Here is a 21578-nt window from a genome sequence, read left to right as displayed (position 1 = left end):
TTTGGGAACCCCTGATCTAAGGTATAAATTCAACCATCGTCTTTATTAGGTTCTTCATTTCACTTTCATAAATTCACACCACAGTTTGAAGATTTGATTTTTCTTGAGGAATCGTACAATGAATAATTACCAATTTCAATAGTTATGACAAGATATTATTATTATTATTATTATTATTATTATTATTATTATTATTATTATTATTATTATTATTGTTACTATATTTTTCATCACAATCATCACTGTTGCCTACAAAAAAAGTGAAAAAATGATACCAGTGTTATTTAAGCTCATTTATATGGAATTACCTAATGCAGTGGAGAATTTATTTGTCAGAAAAACACAAACGCATTAATATATATGCCATTCCAAGTCAGTTTCTACAAAATGGCTCATAAAATCTTAAATTATTCTGTGCCTTGGAGGACAACAGAAGACAACAGCATCCAAAATCAGACCTATTTTTGAGGATTATTCTAAGACATTCTGTGCTGTGTTCAGTTCAATATAAATTAAACAGGCTGCTTTAGTCCAGAATGGATCTTTAGAGGTAAGTGAATGTTCCGACCTCAGAGAGGAGGGTTGACTCACTGAACCTCCTGCAGTTTTAGTTGAATACCCCTGTCTTACAATGTAAAGAAAGAAGACATGAGCACTCTACTGGAAAGAGCTTTACAAACCAAGGAAATTCAGCCTCTGCATGCTTAGAACTGAACTGTGACCTGACACATGTTTTCATGTTGGTCTCACAGAACTCGTAAAACTATTTCCAGAATGGGTCTATGTCGTAGTCTGCAACAATGGCATTAAGTGCTTATACAACCCTATAGATATACCGTTCGAATCTGAGACAATGAAACCAGGATGTAGGAGTTTTCCCTTCTATACATGGTTGTAAAGGGACAGGTTGAAAATCCCAGAGCTTCTGTTAGTCACATACAGACTGCCATTCAACAGCACCGACCAGGGAGTAGTAGTCGACTTTATTGATTTTAATTCCGTTAATACCTTATGACTGGATGCTTGGCAGACTCCTCCAGACCAGGGCCCATGCACATCTGTTTTCATCATGGATTTGATTGGGCTTCCTTATCGGCTGGCAGCAGGCAGGAAAGGGCCTGGAGACGGCTAGAGATCCACAGTCAGGCTGTATGTTTGAAACAACAAGCTGCAGATCAAACATGATTAGTGAAGGCTCCCAACCCAACGGGGGAACCACACTGTATATGAGATCAGGGCTGGGTGTGTGTGCTCCAGGTATTTATTAAGTTATGGGGACATAAATCTGTTTCCATAGTCACTTGTGGGGACTTGGCTCCCTTACACTGCAAAAAATTAATTTCAAGACAGTAAAAAACCTTCTTTCTGGGAAATGGCTTATTTTATTTTCTAGGGAAGGAAAACTAATCTTGTCAAAAAGGATTTTCATTGAAAAGTAATGTCATTTGAAGAAACTATATGTAAGTTGGTCTCATAGAAGATTCAGCTTAAGGGTCAACCAGTAACACACTAAAACAGCGCTTTGCATCATATTTTAGCAAAGGAACGAGATTGTGCCTCGTATTTGAAGCACAAGACCACTTGCACATAGGGATGGGAATTGTTAAGAATTTAACGATTCCGATTCCATTATTGATTTTGCTTATCGATCGGATTCCTTATCGATTCTCTTATTGATTCTCATTGGGTGAGGGAATAAAAGAGTACAAACTGGTGTGTTTGCATTAACTGTCTTTTATATTTCTATCTCTGCACAGAAAATATAACATATACAGTATGTACAAATAATAATAACAGATGACGCGTACAGTGAAAGTGAAACTAAAGACGCTTTACTAATTCCTCTATTGCCGGTTCCTCTATTGGAACCAGTTCGACTCGACTCGTCTCTCGTTGTTGTGCACCTCATTTCCTTTCCCTTCTTAACTTCGGAAACTTGTATTTGAGGAGTTACAATGTTTGTTGCCCACACCGGAACCAGCCCGGCATTCACTCTGCCGCTACATTCACAAGCGCCGCTAAGTAAAGTATCAAATACGTGACATTCCTGTAAATGATTCACATGCTGTGGACAAATGTTTGAGCATATTGGAGGGATTCCACCCTTTTGAAGACATGGAAGCTTTGACAGTGTTACAAGTAAGTGGACCTGGTATCGTCTGTTCAGACCGTTTCTGCCTCAACACCATGTTGGCTATGTTCTGACCAAAACAATACAGCGTACGTGTGACGTCTTCACGCATGCACAACGAAGGTGGAATCGATAAGCAGAACCGTTAAGCAGGCAGGCAAACGATTCCAAGGAAACAAGCTACTACGATTCTCATCCCTACTTGCACATCTTATCAATTTAAGTAATCTTAAATAACTATGTATTTGTTACTTAAATAAACCTCAGCTTGCTTATTTTTGGATATTTCCCCCCCTTAATTTCCTGGGTTTTGACTTGTAGCCTACTGTACCTTTAAGAAATCCAGCCAAACTAAGAGTGCTTACCCTTTTACCAGGTTTTATTTTTTAAAACAAGACAACTTGGTTAAATTTAAGAATATTGGGCCATTCGTTGTCAGGCTGTGTATGTATTTTATATCCCAATAAGGACTGACTGACTGCACACTGACCCATGGAGATCAAATAGAGATTCATACTACCTGAAAGAGGTTATATTTTGCTAAACCCACTTTTATTAGTCTTTGGTACATTTATTTGTGTATTTGGATCCTAATAGTTTAAAAAAATTTAATTTGAACCCTCTAGGTGCTGCAAAGCTATCTTTATATTAATTTAGGCAAAAATTGAGTGGCTTTCTACAGACTGTTTTAATTCCTGCTTAATTTGTTACATTTCATAACTAGCTACATCACAACATTTGCACATATAAGGTCAAGACTTCCGACGAACATTTCTCCGCGTACGCCATAATTGTTTATCAGCAGCAGCGGTTGTAGTCCGTATTGAAAATATGTCCAAACTTTGAGTTGATTACCTAAAATGTTCAGTTGTCGGTTGAACGGGACAGAGGAGCACAACTAAGGACCTTGAGGGGGCGGGGCCTGAAGTGGTTCATGTGCATTTAAAGGGCTAGTGCTCAAAATGACCTTTGTGGTGTCATTACCCAGAAATAGGGTTGAAGATGGACCTGTGGAGTTTAATTAAGGAAGAATTCAGACCCAAGCAGAGCATTTACAGTTTATGTAGACCACAGGGAAATGTTTGAAAATGCAGAATTCCATTTAAAAAACACAAAATATCACTCCTTTGAAACCCAAGTTTCAACTCAATAATAATTAAAATAACTGCTAAAAAGGTAATGATGCCCCAGCACTATTTTCTGTTATACATATTCAACCCCCCCCCCCCCCCCCCCCAAAAAAAAAAAGTGTTAGGTTTTATATATGAACTGTACATATACTCACTTATGACTTAAAAAAATATGAAGAATATAACTCATAGGCACTAGAGTTTTCATTCATACCTTCCAAGGGAACACTATAACATTACTGTAACCATGGAGCAGGTTGGACCCCCCACCCCCCCACCCCTTTACTAGTCTTTACTAGTTGTTTTGGATTTGATTTGTGTGGAGTGGTCACTGTAAAATCTAACAGCACATCTTAATCAATGAATAAGTTCACATAAATGTCAAAAACGGGGTAACTCCTTTGAATTCATTTAACCCTTAAAGACCTAACACTACTTCTCTCAGTTCCCAAATGACTTTTTCTCTATATCTAACCTTTTTTTAGTGACTTATCACTGTTTATTTATAATGTTACCTTTATACCTTTGGATTTTGTATTTTATTAGTATAAATTGGTATTTTCCTATATTTAATTCACTGATCGTGAAGATTGTTGTAAAAACCCAGATAAAGTGGAGGTTTATTATATCATAAAAAGAGAAAACTGCAGAAAAAGTTACTTTTTTCAGTAAAATTTCTCATTAACTGAACATAAACTAAGTGTCGCCCTCCACTGTCATTGATCCAATGCCATGGGTTTTGCTGGTGAATCAGTGTTGTAGAAGATGACGGCGTTTCCATGGTAACTAAGAGCCTCTGAACATCCAAATGGGTCATACCTGATGACCATGAAAGGGTGAGAAACTGTATTTTACACAATTATTGACATGGATTGATAGGATTAGTGGATCAACAGGAGTTAAACAGTTTAAATTAGTAGATGGTTTTGGTCGATGATGGATGTTTGGGTCTTTATGGGTTTATGTAATTTAAAAATGAAGTTTTGTTAAAATAACTTACGTACACTCAAATTTGTGGAACACTTTCTGTATTGGTGTTACACATACATAAAAAATGTAAACAACGACCACTGAACATGCATTAAAATGACTATCTTTTTCTGTTAGATTAGTGATGAAACACCATGAGTAAACTATGCTGCAGGGTTGATGATAATCCGATACTCGCCTGAGGCATTCACTATTGCCCATAATATTGGAATAATTTTATTTCAGACACACTTGTCTTTTTATTCCTATTTCTACACGTTAGTAAATACCTTTAACCAGGTGCAATGAATACAACCTGGGTCCCAGTTAAACTTTATAGAATAAAATCCCATTGTCACAATTATTTCATGAGAAGAGCTAAAAATATTTGAATCCAACTTCATTATGAACAGTGTGTGTATGTATGTGGAATAATGCTCTGTGTGCAGTTGAACAGAACAGCATCTGGAGAAGAATAGCTTAAGAGACTCCACTGCATAAGAAGAGTTTCAGCCTTTCTCCTCCACAACTCAGCGTTTAATCATGGATATCAACTCAGCTCCATGAATAAAGCTGAATTTGGTGGTGTGGAAATTACACTTTTTGTCTTTGTTCAAATATTAACATCACCGTTTTTTAAGAGGGCATGCCAGCCTTTCCCTAATGCCTTTTTTTTCTATTATCTTATCTTCCAGACAGTAAATCCTGTTATGGGGGGTGCATGTAGCCTACTCACAGAACTGGAGTTACATCCAGTATTTAGTATTTTCATTCAGCCCACATATTCTAAGTTGACATCCTTTGTACATTGTTATGAGAAGAGACACTGGGAGATTTTTCAAAAATCATAATACATAAAATAACCAGCCTGTATATTCACAGTGGAAAGTAATATCAGCTGATGATAAATGACCTTTAACATCCACTGTTTTCATGTTACAGGTTATAACAGAAGTCACATATGCATTGGTTTAGCTTCATTTGAGCCGAGAAACATTTTATTTTCTGTGTTTAACGTGTTAGTGAAACACAACCTAAAATATATTGGTTTAAACCTGGCACAAATGTAACCCTACTCCTACCCTTAACCCTCAAATGGGTCACTGGTGACCTTGTGCATGTTGATGTAACCTGCCCTTAACTACCAACATAAACATTACTTCTGTCGTCTGTAGGTGAGCAATAATTTACATTTACAGGTGGATATACACAGCCCTGCCAAAATGGTAATAATAATAATAATAATAATAATAATAATAATAATAATAATAATAATAATAATAATAATAATAATGGATTGGATTTATATAGCGCTTTTCTAGACACCCAAAGTGCTTTATATTATTGACCCATTATTCATTCGCTCTCACATTCACACTCTGGTGGTGGTAAACTACATTTGTAGCCACAGCTGCCCTGGGACAGGCTGACAGAAGTGTGGCTGCCAATTTGCACCTACAGCCCCTCTGACCACCACCAAACATTCATACACCAGTGTGGGAGGCACTGGAGGCAGGAAGGGTGAAGTGTCTTGCCCAAGGACACAACGGACTGACTAGGACAGAGCGGGATTTGAACCGCCAACCCTGGTCCACCTGTATTTGAGAAGGCAAATATTTCATATCCTATATTTCATTTGCAGCAAGTTTTTAACCCTTTAACTGATGCAGTGATTAGATTAGATTAGATTAGATTAGATTAGATTAGACTGTATTGTAGTTTCTTAAACAACCATCGGTCTGATAGAGAGCATAAAGAAAGTTTTTTTTGTCTTGTGTTTTTTTTTAATCTTTATTTCGAATATGTAGACAATAAAATCAAAACAAAATCAACCAACAAAATATCAATAATGATACATAAAGGTTGATAAGTAAACAAAAAAAAGGTCATGTGGTCTGATAAGTCCAGATTGACCCTGTTTCAGAGCATTGAACACAGAGAGAGGCAGATAAAGTGATTACCCATCATGCCTAGTGCCTACAGTACAAGCTTTTGGAGGCAGTGATGTGATCTGGGGTTGAGGCAGTTGGTCTGGTTATTTTAGAAACACATGTGTTCAAGACAACAAATGAAATATATATTATATTAGAAATTCTAGAAAAGCTCCTCGCCCAACATGGGGCTCGAATCCAGGACCCTGAGATTAAGAGTCTCATGTTCTACCGACTGAGACAGCCGGGCTACAGGGGTAGAAGTTCAGCCACTGAAAAAACTTGGGGTCAGTCAGTGTAGTCAAGTCGTGAGATAAATTTCAGATTAAAAATCACTTGAAAATGTCTCTGTTAATGAATTATTTTGTATGCAGAAAACACAGCAGCAGGTTAATAAAGAAAAAAAAAAAAGAAAAAAGCAGAGCAGACGGATGAGGAAACAGGTGCATATTCAGGTTTTTGTTGAAATCTTAATTATGAATTAGAGCCTGGGTTATGAATTATTTAAAGGAGCATCAGCATTCATGTTCAGGAAGAGTAAGATTATTTGGTCTTGAGGTTATTTTGAAAGAGAAATAACTTCAGCATCCTGGTCAAAATAAATTGGTTTTATTAGATCCAATTCACTCGATATCAACCACTGACACCCCCCCCCCCCAAAAAAAAAAAAAAAAAAATGCATCCATGGTTGTCACATACTCATATTTATCTCATTTGGGAATGGTAGATGTGTTAAATGGAAATGTTCATAAAAGATCAAAGTAAATCCAAAGGTTATTAGGGGCGGCTGTGGCTCAGGTGGTAGAGCAGGTCATCCAATAACTGAAGGGTTGGTGGTTCGAATCCCGCTCTGTCCTAGTCAGTCTGTTGTGTCCTCCCTGCCTCCCACACTGGTGTATGAATGTTTGGTGGTGGTCAGAGGGGCTGTAGGTGCAAACTGGCAGCCACACTTCTGTCAGCCTGTCCCAGGGCAGCTGTGGCTACAAATGTAGTTTACCACCACTAGAGTGTGAATGTGAGAGCGAATGAATAATGCGTTAATAATGTAAAGTGCTTTGGGTGTCTAGAAAAGCAATATATAAATCCAATCCATTATTATTATTATTATATCAAAACGGAGAAAACTGAAGTGAAAGTGACTTTTTTCACTTGTTTACTTTTTGTTTTTTGTAAAAACAATCATCTTCAACCACTGTCATTTGTTAAACTACGTATTTTGCTTTTTTTTTCTCTATCATTTTATTTATTTATTTTATTTATTATTTATTTATTTATTTCAGCGGTTTTATTTGTGAATCAATTTTAGAGGGGGTGGCCTTACCATGATTATTAGTAAGCCTTTGAATGTCCAAAAAAGACACGTGGTGACAATTTAAAAAAAGCTGAAAAACTGTATTTTACATGAATTATTTGACTGTAGTAATAAGAAAAGTGGTTGAACACTTATAGATCTGTAGATACTTTGGGGTTTTAGGTCTTTGGGGATTAAGGTTAAGTCAGTCCCCACGGGGATATAGACACTACATTTGTGTGTGTGGACAGAGAGAGAGAGAGAGAGACAGAGGAGAGAGAGTGGAGTGGGGTAGGAGGGCTCCTTACTTGAGTGGCACCTGATGAATGCACATCATAGTCACTTACTCCGATCAGCAGATGCACAGAATGAATACACTCAGTCGTGCCGTTTGCCATCTGTGCGTGTCCAAACCCAGCTCCTTCCAGCCTTTAAGCCGTGCGCTCTGTGCGTAAATCGATTACGCGCCGTGTGTCTGCCATTTTAAACTTTGCATAAATATTAATTTTTGGCACAGTCCGGGTCAGGAGCCTGGGACACACCGCCGCCAGTGGATCGGTCTTGCTCTCCCAGTGCGTCCACGCCAATACGAGCTGTCTTCACCAGTGTCACCTAGTTTTTCTTGTTGCGTGGAAACTAAAAAGGGACAGAGCCCTGAACTGTGGGAGCATTTCCAGCGGTAGCGCGTCGTGGTCGCCACAGCATAAGTTTAACGATCCACGGGAGGACCTGATGGAAGCGAACCACAACACTAGACGCACCGCCGTTTGGAGACAGCTTGGATCCACAGGGTGATTTGAACCGAGACGCACACGCACATCATGAAAAGGAGAGGAAAAGCGGCCAACACGTGAGTGCGCGTGTGTCTGATCAAAAAATATTGCATGTGTGTTTTCTGAAATTCACTAATCAACTGTTTTTCCAGCTGTAACACAGGTTTTTAAACATTATTAGTGCTGAAAACAAGCGCAGGGCGATCCGACCTTTTACCACAGACTAAAACAGGATGAAAGATCAACTTAACCAGGGTATCAGTTCCCCAGAGGCATCGTCTTTATCTCGTGTCCTTTGAGTTTATTTTTCCACCAGATGCATGTTGCTTAAGACTAGTAATGTAAATCTGAGCAGGATTAGATACAAAGGCTCCTCTCTTTTCATTCATTTATAAAATATACCCTACTCAGATTGTGCTTTAGAGTGTGATCCTGTCACATTTGAAGGTTTATTATAAAGGAATCATTATTTCAATTATTTAAAATAGACATTTACACTAATTATTACCATGACTTTGAGATGAAAAAGTTTGTAATCCCTAAAATGAAATGCCTTCACTGTCAGAAAGGCTGCTCCTGCAAATTACTGTGTGGGGCTCTTCATTTAAAATGGAAAGCACAGCCTTATTGTGCATTAAGGAACAAAAAGAAGAAGCATCTCTAGTGATTGAGACTGACTATGAGTAAGAGAGCGGGAGTAGAGCTACACTAAGAGCACTGGAATATGATTACAGCTGCTTTAAAAGCTTATGTTACAACATTCAGATGAATCAGCAATGTGTTATGTTTTGCCTTCTATGAAAAGGTCTGAACCACAGGTGAAAAATGAGACAAAACATCCTAACACTATGGAATTCTTGGGGATTTTATTGCTCGAGTCCAAATTGCTGGCCCTTAGGTGTGTTAGTACAGCACCACAAGCAGTGAATTAATGGAGTGAGGAATGGACCTTTGGCTGCAAGAGCTCAGTATTTATTGTGTAAATTAAAAGCAGGGGAGTTATTTATTGTAGATGAAGGCAATGAGTTAAAGGAACACTCCCCCGCGCCCCACCCTGCGCCTCCTTTTACACTCTTCTTGTGTGTTTGTCATCCGCAGGGCCACACTTTTCTCCTTCCTCTTCCTCTAATTGTTTCATCAGCTGCTGTCTTCATCAGCTGTCCCCATGACTCACTAACATTTGCCTCTTTCCTCGATATCTCATTAGTGTCACACAATGTTCCCTGTGTTGTCATTGTAATGTTAGCCCTCTCTGTAAATGCTCTTGATATCATTCTTTCTTTCTCACAACCCCATGCTTGTGTGTCCAATTTCCCCTCCTTGCCCACATGCTTCCTCCTCCTTCTCCTCCTCCATGTACTCCTCCTCTTCCGTCACTGACTCTCTCCTCCTGATTCCCCATTATCTCAGAGCGAAATATCAGGCTGGCACACTGTGATGGGAAAAGTGCAGCCTTCTTTACAGGAGCTTAGCATTGCACTTGTTTTTTTGTTTTTATTCCTCTGGCTGCTTACTTTCATCTGTTGTGCTGTTTTACTTACTCATACATCTCCCTGACATAAAGTGCAAAGGGAAACCCTTCTGAAGTTGCCTGTCCCTGATGAAGATGCATCATCAAGGCTACAGTTTTCTCTCATCTGTGGGAGGTATAAAGTACAACGGTCTAATAGCACAGGCTTCGTGTGCTCCTGTGAATCAGACTCCATCTCATCCGGCGGCTCATTACTGGGGTTGTCTGGCAGGCGACTCTTAAAACTAACACAATGAGTGTTATTAGCCGCGTCTCATTGGACAAATCATCACTCAAGCGCCCAAACGAACATGGCACCATCGTCGTTGCCATTCCACTCTAGCCTCTACCCCCTGCTGTCATGTGATACTTAGAGTTACTTAGAGATCGATTTCATTTTTTAATCTTGGTAAGTGGATCTTGCCCAGTCTGCAGTCGTTTTGAAGAAATTAAGAAGTCTGGTTAACCTCTGTGGCTCCTAGGGCCGTCACATCAGCTGTTTTCCTGACCTTGTCTCTGTTTGTAGCATTAGCTTTTACCCCGACAAAAGGACCGGTTGGCCAACACTGATGCTACACTGACTTAAGGAGTTTTTCCTTAAGAGGATTAGTAACAGGATAGGAGGTAGCCCTGATCAGCTATTAATGAAGTGTGTCAGGGTGGGTAGACCTGCTATTTTCAAAGGCTTACATACAGTGCAAATTTTAAAGTGTAATCTACAAGACAAGGTTTTACCTCTGTGTTACTTGCACTTTTGACAAAATGGGTGAGTGACTATGTGATGGACGGCTCGACAGGTGATAACAGTCGCTTTCCCAGAAAAATGTCAGCTGTAGGTCTGGACAGGATTGAAAGAAAAGAAGAAAAAAACTTCAACAAGAAAAAAAGTTAGCTGGTTTTAAAAGCCTGTTTTGTTTTGTTCGTAACGTTTTGTTCCTCGTGGTGTCACATCACTATGTTAATGCCGGTCCCTGTGCACTGAAATAGCTCTGCACTGCAGGGATGTCAATTATAAAAGAGGCACAGTGACACCAAAGGATTTTCTTAGCTTGTTTATTGTGCGGGTATGAAAGGAATGTTTGATCCTTAGACTGTTCCTGGAAATACAACAGAAGTGTAGTTGTTCCTGGCCACAGATATGATGAAATGAGCATGTCTGCATTGGTACTGCCTCCTCACTGCAATTAGACAAGTTACACACACCCCCATTTCTACATTATGTAACACTATCTCCTCTGAAGAACACTGTGAAGAACCAGGGTCAGGGAGTAAAATGAATATTCTCAGTGTTAGGGACAGATTAGTTTTACTGTTATAACATGAGCTATTGGCTCCAATAATGGTCCATCACTGATGTTGAGCGTCTTCACTGGACTATGAAGGATCAAAAAACAAAACATTGTCCCAACTGATACTTTTTTTTATTTTTTACATCTAGTTTGATGAATTTTTTAAAAATGAATTATTCATATTAAGGTTAACAGTTACCCAGCTGTTAATAATATTCTATCTATCTATCTATCTATCTATCTATCTATCTATCTATCTATCTATCTATCTATCTATCTATCTATCTATCTATCTATCTATCTATCTATCTATCTATCTATCTATCTATCTAACATGACAATGACATCTATAAACAATATGTGCACTGCAGTCTTCAACACATTTGTATCCAAATTACTAACAACTTAAGATGTTAACTAACAACATACAATTTTGTGTCAATCCTGGCATCAGGTGCGTCACAATAAGCGTCCATGTGAAACACAACAGTGGAACCAATGTTTAGCGGCACTGAAATTAAGGAAACAAACCTTCAATAAATGAAAATTGCAATCAAGTACTCAATCAATTAATTAATCCATTTTTATTTCTAAAAATGTTTATTTCTGAAAATGGATTGATTTATTATTTTTTTTATTCTATTCGAGTTGATTAATCATTTCAGCTCTACTTTAATGTCTGTAATATAAATCGAATGATTCTTTAAGTTCTGTCAACATTATGTGGTATGTTTTACTGACATTGTAAAGTCAGTGTTTTGTGTCATTGGTTAAAAACCACTTCAGAAAAAATAAAGAGATAAAAAATATAATATATTACTATTGGGACAAATATTTTGAGATATGATTTTTTCTGTACTGTATGTCATCTGCACCTTTGAGCACCTTTGTTTTTTACGTGTTGTAATTTCCAGCACGGTCTCCATGTCAGATTTCCATGTTAAGGACTGTTACTTCAGTAACTCGCTGCTGTATTTGCCTTAGGTTGAACAGCTACTGGGGAGGCTGATGTGGACTGAACCCCCTTTGCCCAGGTGGTCCTCCCTGGAGCAAGCCTCCCTGTCCCATGATGCCAATGCTGGCAGGTTGGCTACTGCGCCACTCGGTGGTCATGTGTTTGCTGCTGCACAGCCTGGTGCTGATGACCTTCTGCTTCCACCACGCTGCTACCAGCTGCTCCAAGAGCTGCTACTGCTCTGAAAGTGAGAGTGGCGGCAAGACGATGCGCTGCAGCAACCTGCAGCTCACGGAGATTCCCCAGGACATCCCGAACGACACACGCCGCATTTACATGGACTTTAATTTATTCACTACAGTCCCGACAAATGCTTTTGCAGGTCTGCCTCACCTGGTTGAACTGGATCTATCACATAATGAACTATCACAGCTAGAACCGGGGGCCTTCAGAGGCCTGGGCTCCTCATTACAGTTTCTGGATCTCTCCTCCAACAAGTTAGTAAATTTTAATGCTGAGGCCTTTGAGGGCCTGCGGGCTCGCGCCAACTTAACAAACAATCCATGGCACTGTGACTGCAACTTGCAGATGGCCATGCCCCGTGTCGACTTGGAGCCGGCGTCGCTGACCGGTATTGTGTGCCAGACTTCAGATCCAGAGGAAATCGGTGTTCAAGGACTCGCCTTCCTGTTGGCACCAGACATAGACCTGTGTGTGGTGATGAAGAGGACTACAGATGTGGCTATGCTGGTTGTCATGTTTGGCTGGTTCACCATGGTCATCTCCTACCTGGTCTACTATGTCAGGGCTAATCAGGAGGACGCCCGTCGACACCTGGAGTACCTTAAGTCATTACCTAGTAGACAGGGCAAGTCAGAGGAGTCTTCCACCATTAGTACTGTGGTATAGTAGTCAAGGAGCCGCATCAAGGATCTGAAGGAGTAATGCACTTCAAATAGAACTACAAGGTCATTATGTTGTCTCAAACAGTCAAAGCCAAGGTGCACAACTAAATACTAACAACTGGGACAGAAGAAAACCAGGCCGATGCAACCTGGGACCAATTAATAATTCATCCTTCAGACACACATTAGAAGTTTTGTTGGCGGAGTTGATGCTTTCGTCTGCGTGCTGAGGGCGTAAAAGCAGCAGCATGTTTTTGACAAACTCCAAATATGGGATATAAATGGGATTTATCCAGTGGTGCATGCACCTCGATGCTACTCTCTTACTCACACAAAGACGACAGAGAAGATCTTGTTCGACAGCAACAGGAACAGTGGGAACAGGCGACACTGCTTTGAGGACCTGTTATTATATCAGTCCATATACAACCGTTTTACAATCATCTTTACAATATTCACCAATATATTATCAGTAAAATGTTTTGCATTAAAATGGTTGTTGTGGATTTCTCTTCTCACTACTTGAGATGTCAGAAGCTCCAACTGTCTCACAAAACATGAAACATTTTGTGTTTCAATCCCTCCCTTCAGTGGTGCATTTAGAGCTCACTGTACCACCGCATGAGGAGACTTCTTCAATGGTCCTCTAATGTGTTTGATACTAGTTACTGTACCAGGGCTTCATACTGGTGACAACCACTGATCTCAACGCTCACAGTCACAGCAGGAGACGTTCACTTCAAATCCCTGTTTCTCTCACCAGATTTTACATTTAAGGATGATTTCAGTCGGATCTACAGCGTCGTACTACGGTACTACTACTTCATGGGTAGAGAAAGGTTAAGTCTTCCCCTTTTCTTTTAATTTGGCTGTGATTAGTGTGGGAAGGTTACTTTAGAAATCAAGAAATTCCGAGTTAGACTTATAATGTAATTATTACCTCTATTGAGCTGTTCTCTGATTTCAGAAGGAAAATATCAGTGAATTTCATACACTGAACATGTTGTCCAACATGGCTACCTTTCATTTAATTATATTGTTCATGTACAATCAATGTAGCTCCATTGGCTGTTAAAAGAAATGGAATACATTTGAATATTATCGCCAACATTTTGATCACAAATTACATTTAGTTTTAAATTAAATTATACAACAGACATGGATGTAGGATTGAACTGAACACTGAGGACACATTTTTACAAATTTTGAGTGTCAAAAAGTTAATTATCTGCATTTTGGGGAATTGTAATTCTCTATATTATCTCTTTTCAGTGTGGAGTAGAAATGGCTGTGTAAGGTCAATATCGTGCATAACAGAGCATATTTCACTTATTCTGTATAGCTCTCAAATATTGGTGCATCTGTGATTAATATTTTAGTGTCTGCTTCTGTCCTGTTTTTATGCACAGTTCTAAATATTGAGGAACCTCCTGAAATCTATATTCATGCAGTTTTACATATATAACCAATCAATCTCCAACACCAAACATATATAGTAGTAGTAGTAAAACCTATCTGTTGTAAGTCGAGACTCCTTTTCCTTTAATTTGGTACAGATTTACTATTATGATCTTCTGTAGTTTTGGAAAAAAGACAGCTTACCATCGTTCATTTGTGTAGAGTAGAGTGCCATTGAGCGATGCCAGCTACCTCAAAGAAACAAAATTTACTGAGGCGTGACATTTAATGCGTACCTGATACCTGATACAAACAGCACAGCCTGAATTACTCCCTATAATATTATGCTAATGCCATGGTTTAGTCACAAGCATCAGGAGCCTTGTAGGTGATATTTAGAGAAGACTGAGACGAGAGGTGGCAACAGTTCAGCTGACATGAAATGAAAAGAGACACAGGGAGAGGGACACATTTTTAATATTCTGGTAGGAAAATCCCCTCAGCAAATATTCATTGCACTCACCTGTTCACACAGAGTAATTAAGGGAACACAGAGGCTCCTTCGTGATCACACCTGCTTATCTAGACAGAACCCTAGCCTCTGAGCTGTATTTCATTCTCTCGTGCTTTTAATAAGTTCCCAGGGTACCTCAGGGAGCTATATTGTCTAACCCGGTCACTCCTGTGAGATCTCCAAATAACATTTATGGGGCCGTGACCCGCTGGTCCATTTAAAAGGGCTGCCTGGGATGTGAATCTCCTGTTACACCAGACAGTGAGGAAGAGGAAGATGCATCTGTGTCTCCTCGGATGAAATCATCAATAGGAACTGAGAGGAGAGGAGGAGTAATTTAATCCTAATCAGACTCTTAAGATATGCGCTCACTTTTTTCCATTGAGTAAAGTAAGACTAACCCATTGCGGTGCTGAATAATGAAATTTGATGTTTCAAGATGTGGGAAATGGTTTGTCAACAAGGGTATCCCTATGTCAAACACGAATGCCTCCAGAGCACGGCAATGCCAATAAATCATTTATGACGGCCATAAAAACACTTGAGCAGAACATCTTGGAATGCACCCGTCATGTTGAGTGACCCAGTTCTTGAGGAGAAATTAAGGGAGAGCACCACAGGGGAGCTGCTGCCCCCTTCACTGCTGCCTGACACACCCTTACTGGGATAAAGCACTTTCCAAATGTCCTTGGGGTCCTGGTTCAAAGGGTCCAGAGGACTCACAGTGGCCGGCAAACTTAGTTCTGTTCATCTTCAAACTACTTTTCTTTTTTTTTCTTTCTTTCTACTTTTCTAGGGATGAGTGCTGACACTTCCTATGAGGGGCCAAAAATAAATAAATTAAATAATGAATGTTATGTGAAATGACAGTACTTAACTACAGGTTGCATTTTCTTATCAAGGCAGGAAACTGAAAGTTAAAAGTTTCACTGAGTATGATTTAGGTTGATATTACAATAGCAAATATGGAATATAAAATTCAATATTATGTTTGTATCACTATAAATGCCTAAAAATAAGATTTATTGTTTTGCTTCCTTAGAATAAGCTGCAAGGAAACATGAGTCAGAGTTCACCATGTTTGACTGAGATTAGCTCAGAACTGATTCCTATTTTTTCTTTTCATTGCTTTATAGCAGGTTGCATCCAGTGTTAAGATGCATTTTTGTCACTGACTGTGTCTGTGTGTGGACCAGAGTTAATTTACTTCTGATCAGAACAAATACTGTAGAGGAGAGTGTAGAGGAGAGTGAGATGAAGGTTTTTCATTTGTTTGCAATCTACAAATTCACCACTACATGTCACTAAATGTTACAAACTGAAAGTCTTTTAGTCCTCACAGCATTAGGATACTTTGAAAAGATAAACTTTAGATTTGTTGTGATGATGTATAATACTGTATATTCTACCATCCTCTGTCTTCTAATTGGATTAACTTCTGTTGACTTTAATGTGGAAAGATCATTGCCTTTTTAATATCAATCAAAATTTAATATCAAATTAATATTCAACTGCTATTTACACCCAAGTACAGGCATAAAATAATGTTTCATATCACTTATAATATACTGTAAGTCTTTGTACTTAAATTTACTGGTTAAGTCAGGGTAACATAAATTCTTGGTAAAGATTCAGAGATTTGGTCAGAAGATCATGATCTGAGATAAAATAGAATCTCTGACAGGTTAAACTATATGTTAAAAAAACATCAGGCACAAATTTATAATAATTGTATGTCTGGATATCAATAGTACAGTTGGTCCTAGACGAATGGATGTAAATAGCAGGTACAATTTTTGCTGACGTCTACTCACTTCTGTTGTTATGTAAAAATTACATTGAAAGAAAATATTACAAATGAAAACCAGAGAAGGGAGTGAATACTGTAATCCTCTGTGGATTAGAACTGTACTGTGTCATACTCTCACATGATGTACTTTTTAGCTGCACGCAATCACACCTATTACAGTTTTAAAATAAGAGTGTGAGCTTATTTTGAGTCAAATGTCTTCGTGGGTCAAAGCAAAGCAAGCATCGACCGTACATATGCCCATAGTGCACAATGCACTCCATTCTGAGCAACTATATTCAATGTATGTCATTTAGTAACATCTAATGGTGAAGTTGCACATTAGAATTAAGGCCCTTGTTGAAGTCTATGACTTTTTTCATTTTCTGTGCTTTTGAGTTAAAGGGATATTAAAGGTGGGGTGCGAGATGTTTTCCTGGAGCATTTTTTTTATGATACTGCTTTTGCAGTAATTCACACCTCGATTACAAACAATTAATTAAATGCTCTAACATAAAAATAAAAATTTTTAGTCACCTGTGGAATGGACAGGGCTGAAAAAACACCATCCCATCATTTTGAGCGCCCAATCAAAATGATTGAATGGTAATATGTCTATCAAACTCATCTGCCATTTGTCCCTCCCCCCTCTGCGTGTAACCCTCTTTGTGCATGAATCGTGCGTTCTCAGAGGCTTGGAGCACTTGTACAGGAAATGAAGCCAGAACCAGAGCTTGGCTATATTAGTTATATTAGGATGGAAAGTTCACCAGCAAACTATTTTGTCACTAACATAAATCACTAGGAAATCTAACGTTAACCAGATAGGTATGAACGGGGGCTGTTCTGTAAGAGCAGGGGTGTTGGAGGACACTGAATGAGGTATGCATGGCTCGGGGCTCGAGCCAAGTCAAAGCCGGCAAATTGTTGCTGTGCAGCGCTTGTGAACCCTCGGGAACAAGCATTGCGCATGCCAGTACTCTGGAGGCGTGGCTTCAGGGGGATGTCTGAAGAAAGGGATTTGGACTTTTGAATTGAGTATTTTCAAAATGTAGCTTGCTCGAGCCATTTTTCTAAAATCTTGTATCCCACCTTTAACTAGGGCTGCATGATATTGGAAAAAACTGATATTACGATTTGTTTTTTTGTAACTCTGCGATATATTTTGTGATACGAAAAAATACTCAGGAGGATATAATTGCTGTTAGGGATGGGAATCGAGAACCGGTTCTTTTTGAGAACTGGTTCCCAGTAGCTCGATTCCTTGGCATCGTTTGCCTGCCTGCTTAACGATTCTGCTTATCAATTGCGCCTTCATTGTGCATGCGTGATGACGTCACGCGTACGCTGCATTGTTTTGGTCAGAACGTAGCCAACATGGTGTTGAGGCAGAAATGGTCTAAACAGATGACACCAGGTCCACTTACTTGGAACACTTGCAAAAGCTTCCATGTCTTCAGAAGGGTGGAATCCCTCCAATATCCTCAAACGTTTTTCCACAGCATGTGAATCATTTACAGGAATGTCACGTATTTGATACTCTACTTAGCGGCGCTTGTGCATGTAGCGGCAGAGTGAATGCCAGGCCGGTTCCGGTGTGGGCAACAAACGTCGTAACTCCTCAAATACAAGTTTCCAAAGGTAAGAAGGGAAAGGAAATGAGGTGCACAACAACGGGAGACAAGCTGAGTCAAGTCGAACCGGTTCCACATAGTAGAAATGCGGCAATAGAGGAATTAGTAAAACGTCTTTAGTTTCACTTTCACTGCACGTCACCCCCCCGAACCGGGCCCAGTGTCATCTGTTATTATTTGTGCATACTGTGTATGTTATATTTTCTGTGCAGAGATGGAAATATAAAAGACAGTTAATGCAAACACACATGTTTGTACTCTTTTATTCCCTCACCCAATGAGAATCGATAAGAGAATCGATAAGGAATCAGATCGATAAGCAATGTCGATAATGGAATCGGAATTGTTAAATTCTTAATGATTCCCATCCCTAATTGCTGCGTAGTTCCAACGTAAATGGTCAAACAAATTAGTTGTGTTTCATCTTGTCGTGTCGACAGTGCCTTGCACCTGTCGACACAAGACATGTGTTTCAGTATCATCCTTCTTGAAGCCGAAACAATTCCAGATAACTGTTGTTACTTTTCTCTTTGGCACCAAGTCTTCGTTTTTGGTGATTTTCTCTTGTTCATTGATAATTTTTCAATGTTGTTACCAGCGACTCACTCCATGTGCAGGGGCGTGGTCTGCTTTAGTAAACTGAATGAGAACAATTGTGATTGGTGGATGGCTGCGCCCAGTGTGTGTCAGGTACCCAGGTTGAATTAGATGAGAACACGTTGAGTTCATTTGCCTCCTACATTGCCAGACCTGCGATGTGACTATTGCGCACACGTACATCGCAATGGCAATGCTCAAACGATATATTGTGCAGCTCTAATATTAACTCTGGTCCGCACTCAAATCAGCAATAAAAGAGGAATTCCATTTTGAGCTACTGTAGAAACATGGCGGACATGGTGGCAGTCCACTCCTCCAGTAGATGTAAACAGCTAATAACAGGTAACAACAAAATTATTCTTATTTTTAATTTAATTATCACTGTCAAGAGATGCAATTTAAAAGGTCAAGGCTGGGGAATATTTAGGGTGATTTAATTTCAGAATACAATGAATTACAACCTCTTTTGCATGGTGATATATTAGATTTAATGACACTGGAAGAAGAAAATGGAAGTCCCTTTCTGTTGTTTTTTTTATTCTAGTTTTGGGCTGAAAAGTTACATGTGCATTTTTCTTGATAACCAACCACAATAATCACATATAACTTTTTCACCAAAACATGCAAACCTTCCATTTGTGTGGTTGGCTCATTCTAAATCCTACATGCTGGATCTTTAAGGGAACTCCTCTGTGGGATGTGTTTCTTTTGTTTTGTTCAGCTCTTGCTTTTTTTGTTGCCTAAAAGTTTCCACGCTCCACAGTTTTCTAGTAACAGGCTGAGTTTGTGGTACAGAAAACAATGATACGGATCTTAAGGAACAGGTACAGGCTGCCGTGACGAGCAGGAGGTTCAGCAGTACTGAAAAATAGATGGTAAGCTTCTCTCTTTGACATTTCCTGCCACACACACACACACACACACACACACACACACACACACACACACACACACACACACACACACACTGCTCTTTCCTTCCCTGTTTCCTCTGATAACAGCTCAGCCTTGAGAGCAGCCACTGTTCAGACAGACAGGCTCACCACTGGAGCAGATAAACATAAAACTAGTAATGGACGTGTGTGACTCTGTATTTCTTTCAGCCCACGTATGCAAGCGTGTGCGTTCCTTTGTTCACCTGTATGTACGACAGGTGTGTGTGCATGCTGGGGGTGAGGGTACCGGTAATGTAACACCTCAGTTCCCCAGTGCACATAAATGTCGCTGCAGGTTAATTTAAATTTCAGGCCAGCTCAGCTTGCCCCGCCTGCTACCTTAGACACGTTACACTGGTGTGAGCATTACAACTGCTGGGTAATGGGACACAAAGTGGGGGATAAGGTGACGCATCCAATCCCACAGAGCGCTGCCCTGTTTGGGATTAGGTTGCAGGTGAAAATGTTTCCAGGCTTCTACATCACACCGAGTCTCCTGGGCAGGCAGACAAGGCCTCAGTGTGGGCACCTGTCGATTTTAACCTCCAGACCAAAAAGATAAGTGATACCACTGAAGATGCTGTATCTAAGCCTCACCACAACAACGTCCTTTGGGTGAGTGTCAGTGTGAGTCAGCGCTCTTCAGTGGCCTCTTGGTTTTTTTTTCTGCAGGGGGGTGATTTGTAAATCTAGACTTTTGGACTTGAATAAAAACCCTGTATAAAGGCCCCAGGTTTATTTGACATAACACAGCTCCCCCTGTTGTGATGAACATGGAAGTGAAGGAGAAGAAACACCTAGATCAGATGTTTTATTATATTTTCAGACAGCTGACTCTAGATGCACATCTGTACATCAGCAATATCTTATAAAAGCAAAAAAACAAAACAAAACAAACAAACAAACAAACAAAAAAAAAACATGCAGGGTTTGCAGTACATTCTGTTCCATTAAAGCAGGGGTCACCAATCCTGGTCCTCGAGGGTCGGTATCCTGCATGTTTTAGATATTTCCCTCTTCCCGCACACCTGACAGTCGTTATCAGGCTTCTGCAGAGCTTGATGATAGGCTTATGGTTTGAATGAGGCGTGTTGGAAGAGGGATACATCTAAAACAAGCAGGATACCAGCCCTCGAGGACCAGGATTGGTGACCCCTGCATTAAAGTATGTGTTTAGACCAAGGGTGTCAAACTCATTTTAGTTCAGGGGCCACATTCAGCCCAGGATGATCTGAAGTGGGACAGACTAGTAAAATAATAACAACGAAAAGAGTAAAATTACATTTTAAAAATGTTTACATCTGCAAAGATTCCATGTAAATGTGAGTAACAACAACCTGAAATTTCTTCAGAAAAACACATTCAATTTTAATAATAATAATAATAATAATAATTATAATTAAAGCTGCAAGCACCATTGGGTGGGACCTCACACCATGCGTTCCTCCTCCTCGACACCTCACCACTACTCACACCTCTCCGTCCCGACACCAGCCCCCACCCTTTCGTGTCCGTCCCCCTTTCATCCCTACAGAACACCAGCACCCCTCTGCTGAAACCACTATCACCTTTTAATGACACTTTTATTCTGAAAAATCTTACTGTGTGTGTATGTGTGTGTGAGACAGAATCACTTTGAATTCATTGAAACTGTATGAACAGTTGAGTGTAAAAGTCATGATTTACCACATTTAAGGCTTTTATTTTGAAAAACCCTATTGTGTGTGTGTGTGTGTGTGTGTGTGAGTGAGAGAGAGAGAGAGAGAGAGAGAGAATGAATACTTTTTAATAAACTAAAATGTACAAATAGTTGAGTATTTGGTC

The 21578-nt window shown here is 39.6% G+C and overlaps 1 protein-coding gene across 3 annotated transcripts; it reads left to right on the top strand.

Annotated features, from left to right (window-relative positions):
* The first annotated feature begins 7752 nt into the window (after positions 1 to 7752).
* Positions 7753 to 15606, top strand: lrrc3ca (leucine rich repeat containing 3Ca). 3 transcript variants are annotated; one of them, XM_030122553.1, is made up of 2 exons: positions 7753 to 8243; positions 12009 to 15606. In XM_030122553.1, the coding sequence occupies exon 2, from the start codon at positions 12091 to 12093 to the stop codon at positions 12886 to 12888; it is 798 nt and encodes a 265-aa protein (XP_029978413.1). In that variant the 5' UTR covers positions 7753 to 8243; positions 12009 to 12090; the 3' UTR covers positions 12889 to 15606. The 3 variants fall into 3 exon arrangements, with proteins under 3 accessions (XP_029978413.1, XP_029978412.1, XP_029978411.1); XM_030122552.1 differs by having other exon boundaries at positions 7753 to 8302; positions 12018 to 15606; XM_030122551.1 differs by having other exon boundaries at positions 7753 to 8302.
* The last annotated feature ends 5972 nt before the right edge of the window (positions 15607 to 21578 follow it).

The sequence above is a fragment of the Sphaeramia orbicularis genome, chromosome 19 (assembly GCF_902148855.1).
Source record: "Sphaeramia orbicularis chromosome 19, fSphaOr1.1, whole genome shotgun sequence".
Classification (NCBI taxonomy): Eukaryota; Metazoa; Chordata; class Actinopteri; order Kurtiformes; family Apogonidae; genus Sphaeramia; species Sphaeramia orbicularis.
The sequence above is the reverse complement of the archived record's forward strand: the minus strand, read 5'-3'. Positions and strand labels throughout refer to the sequence as shown.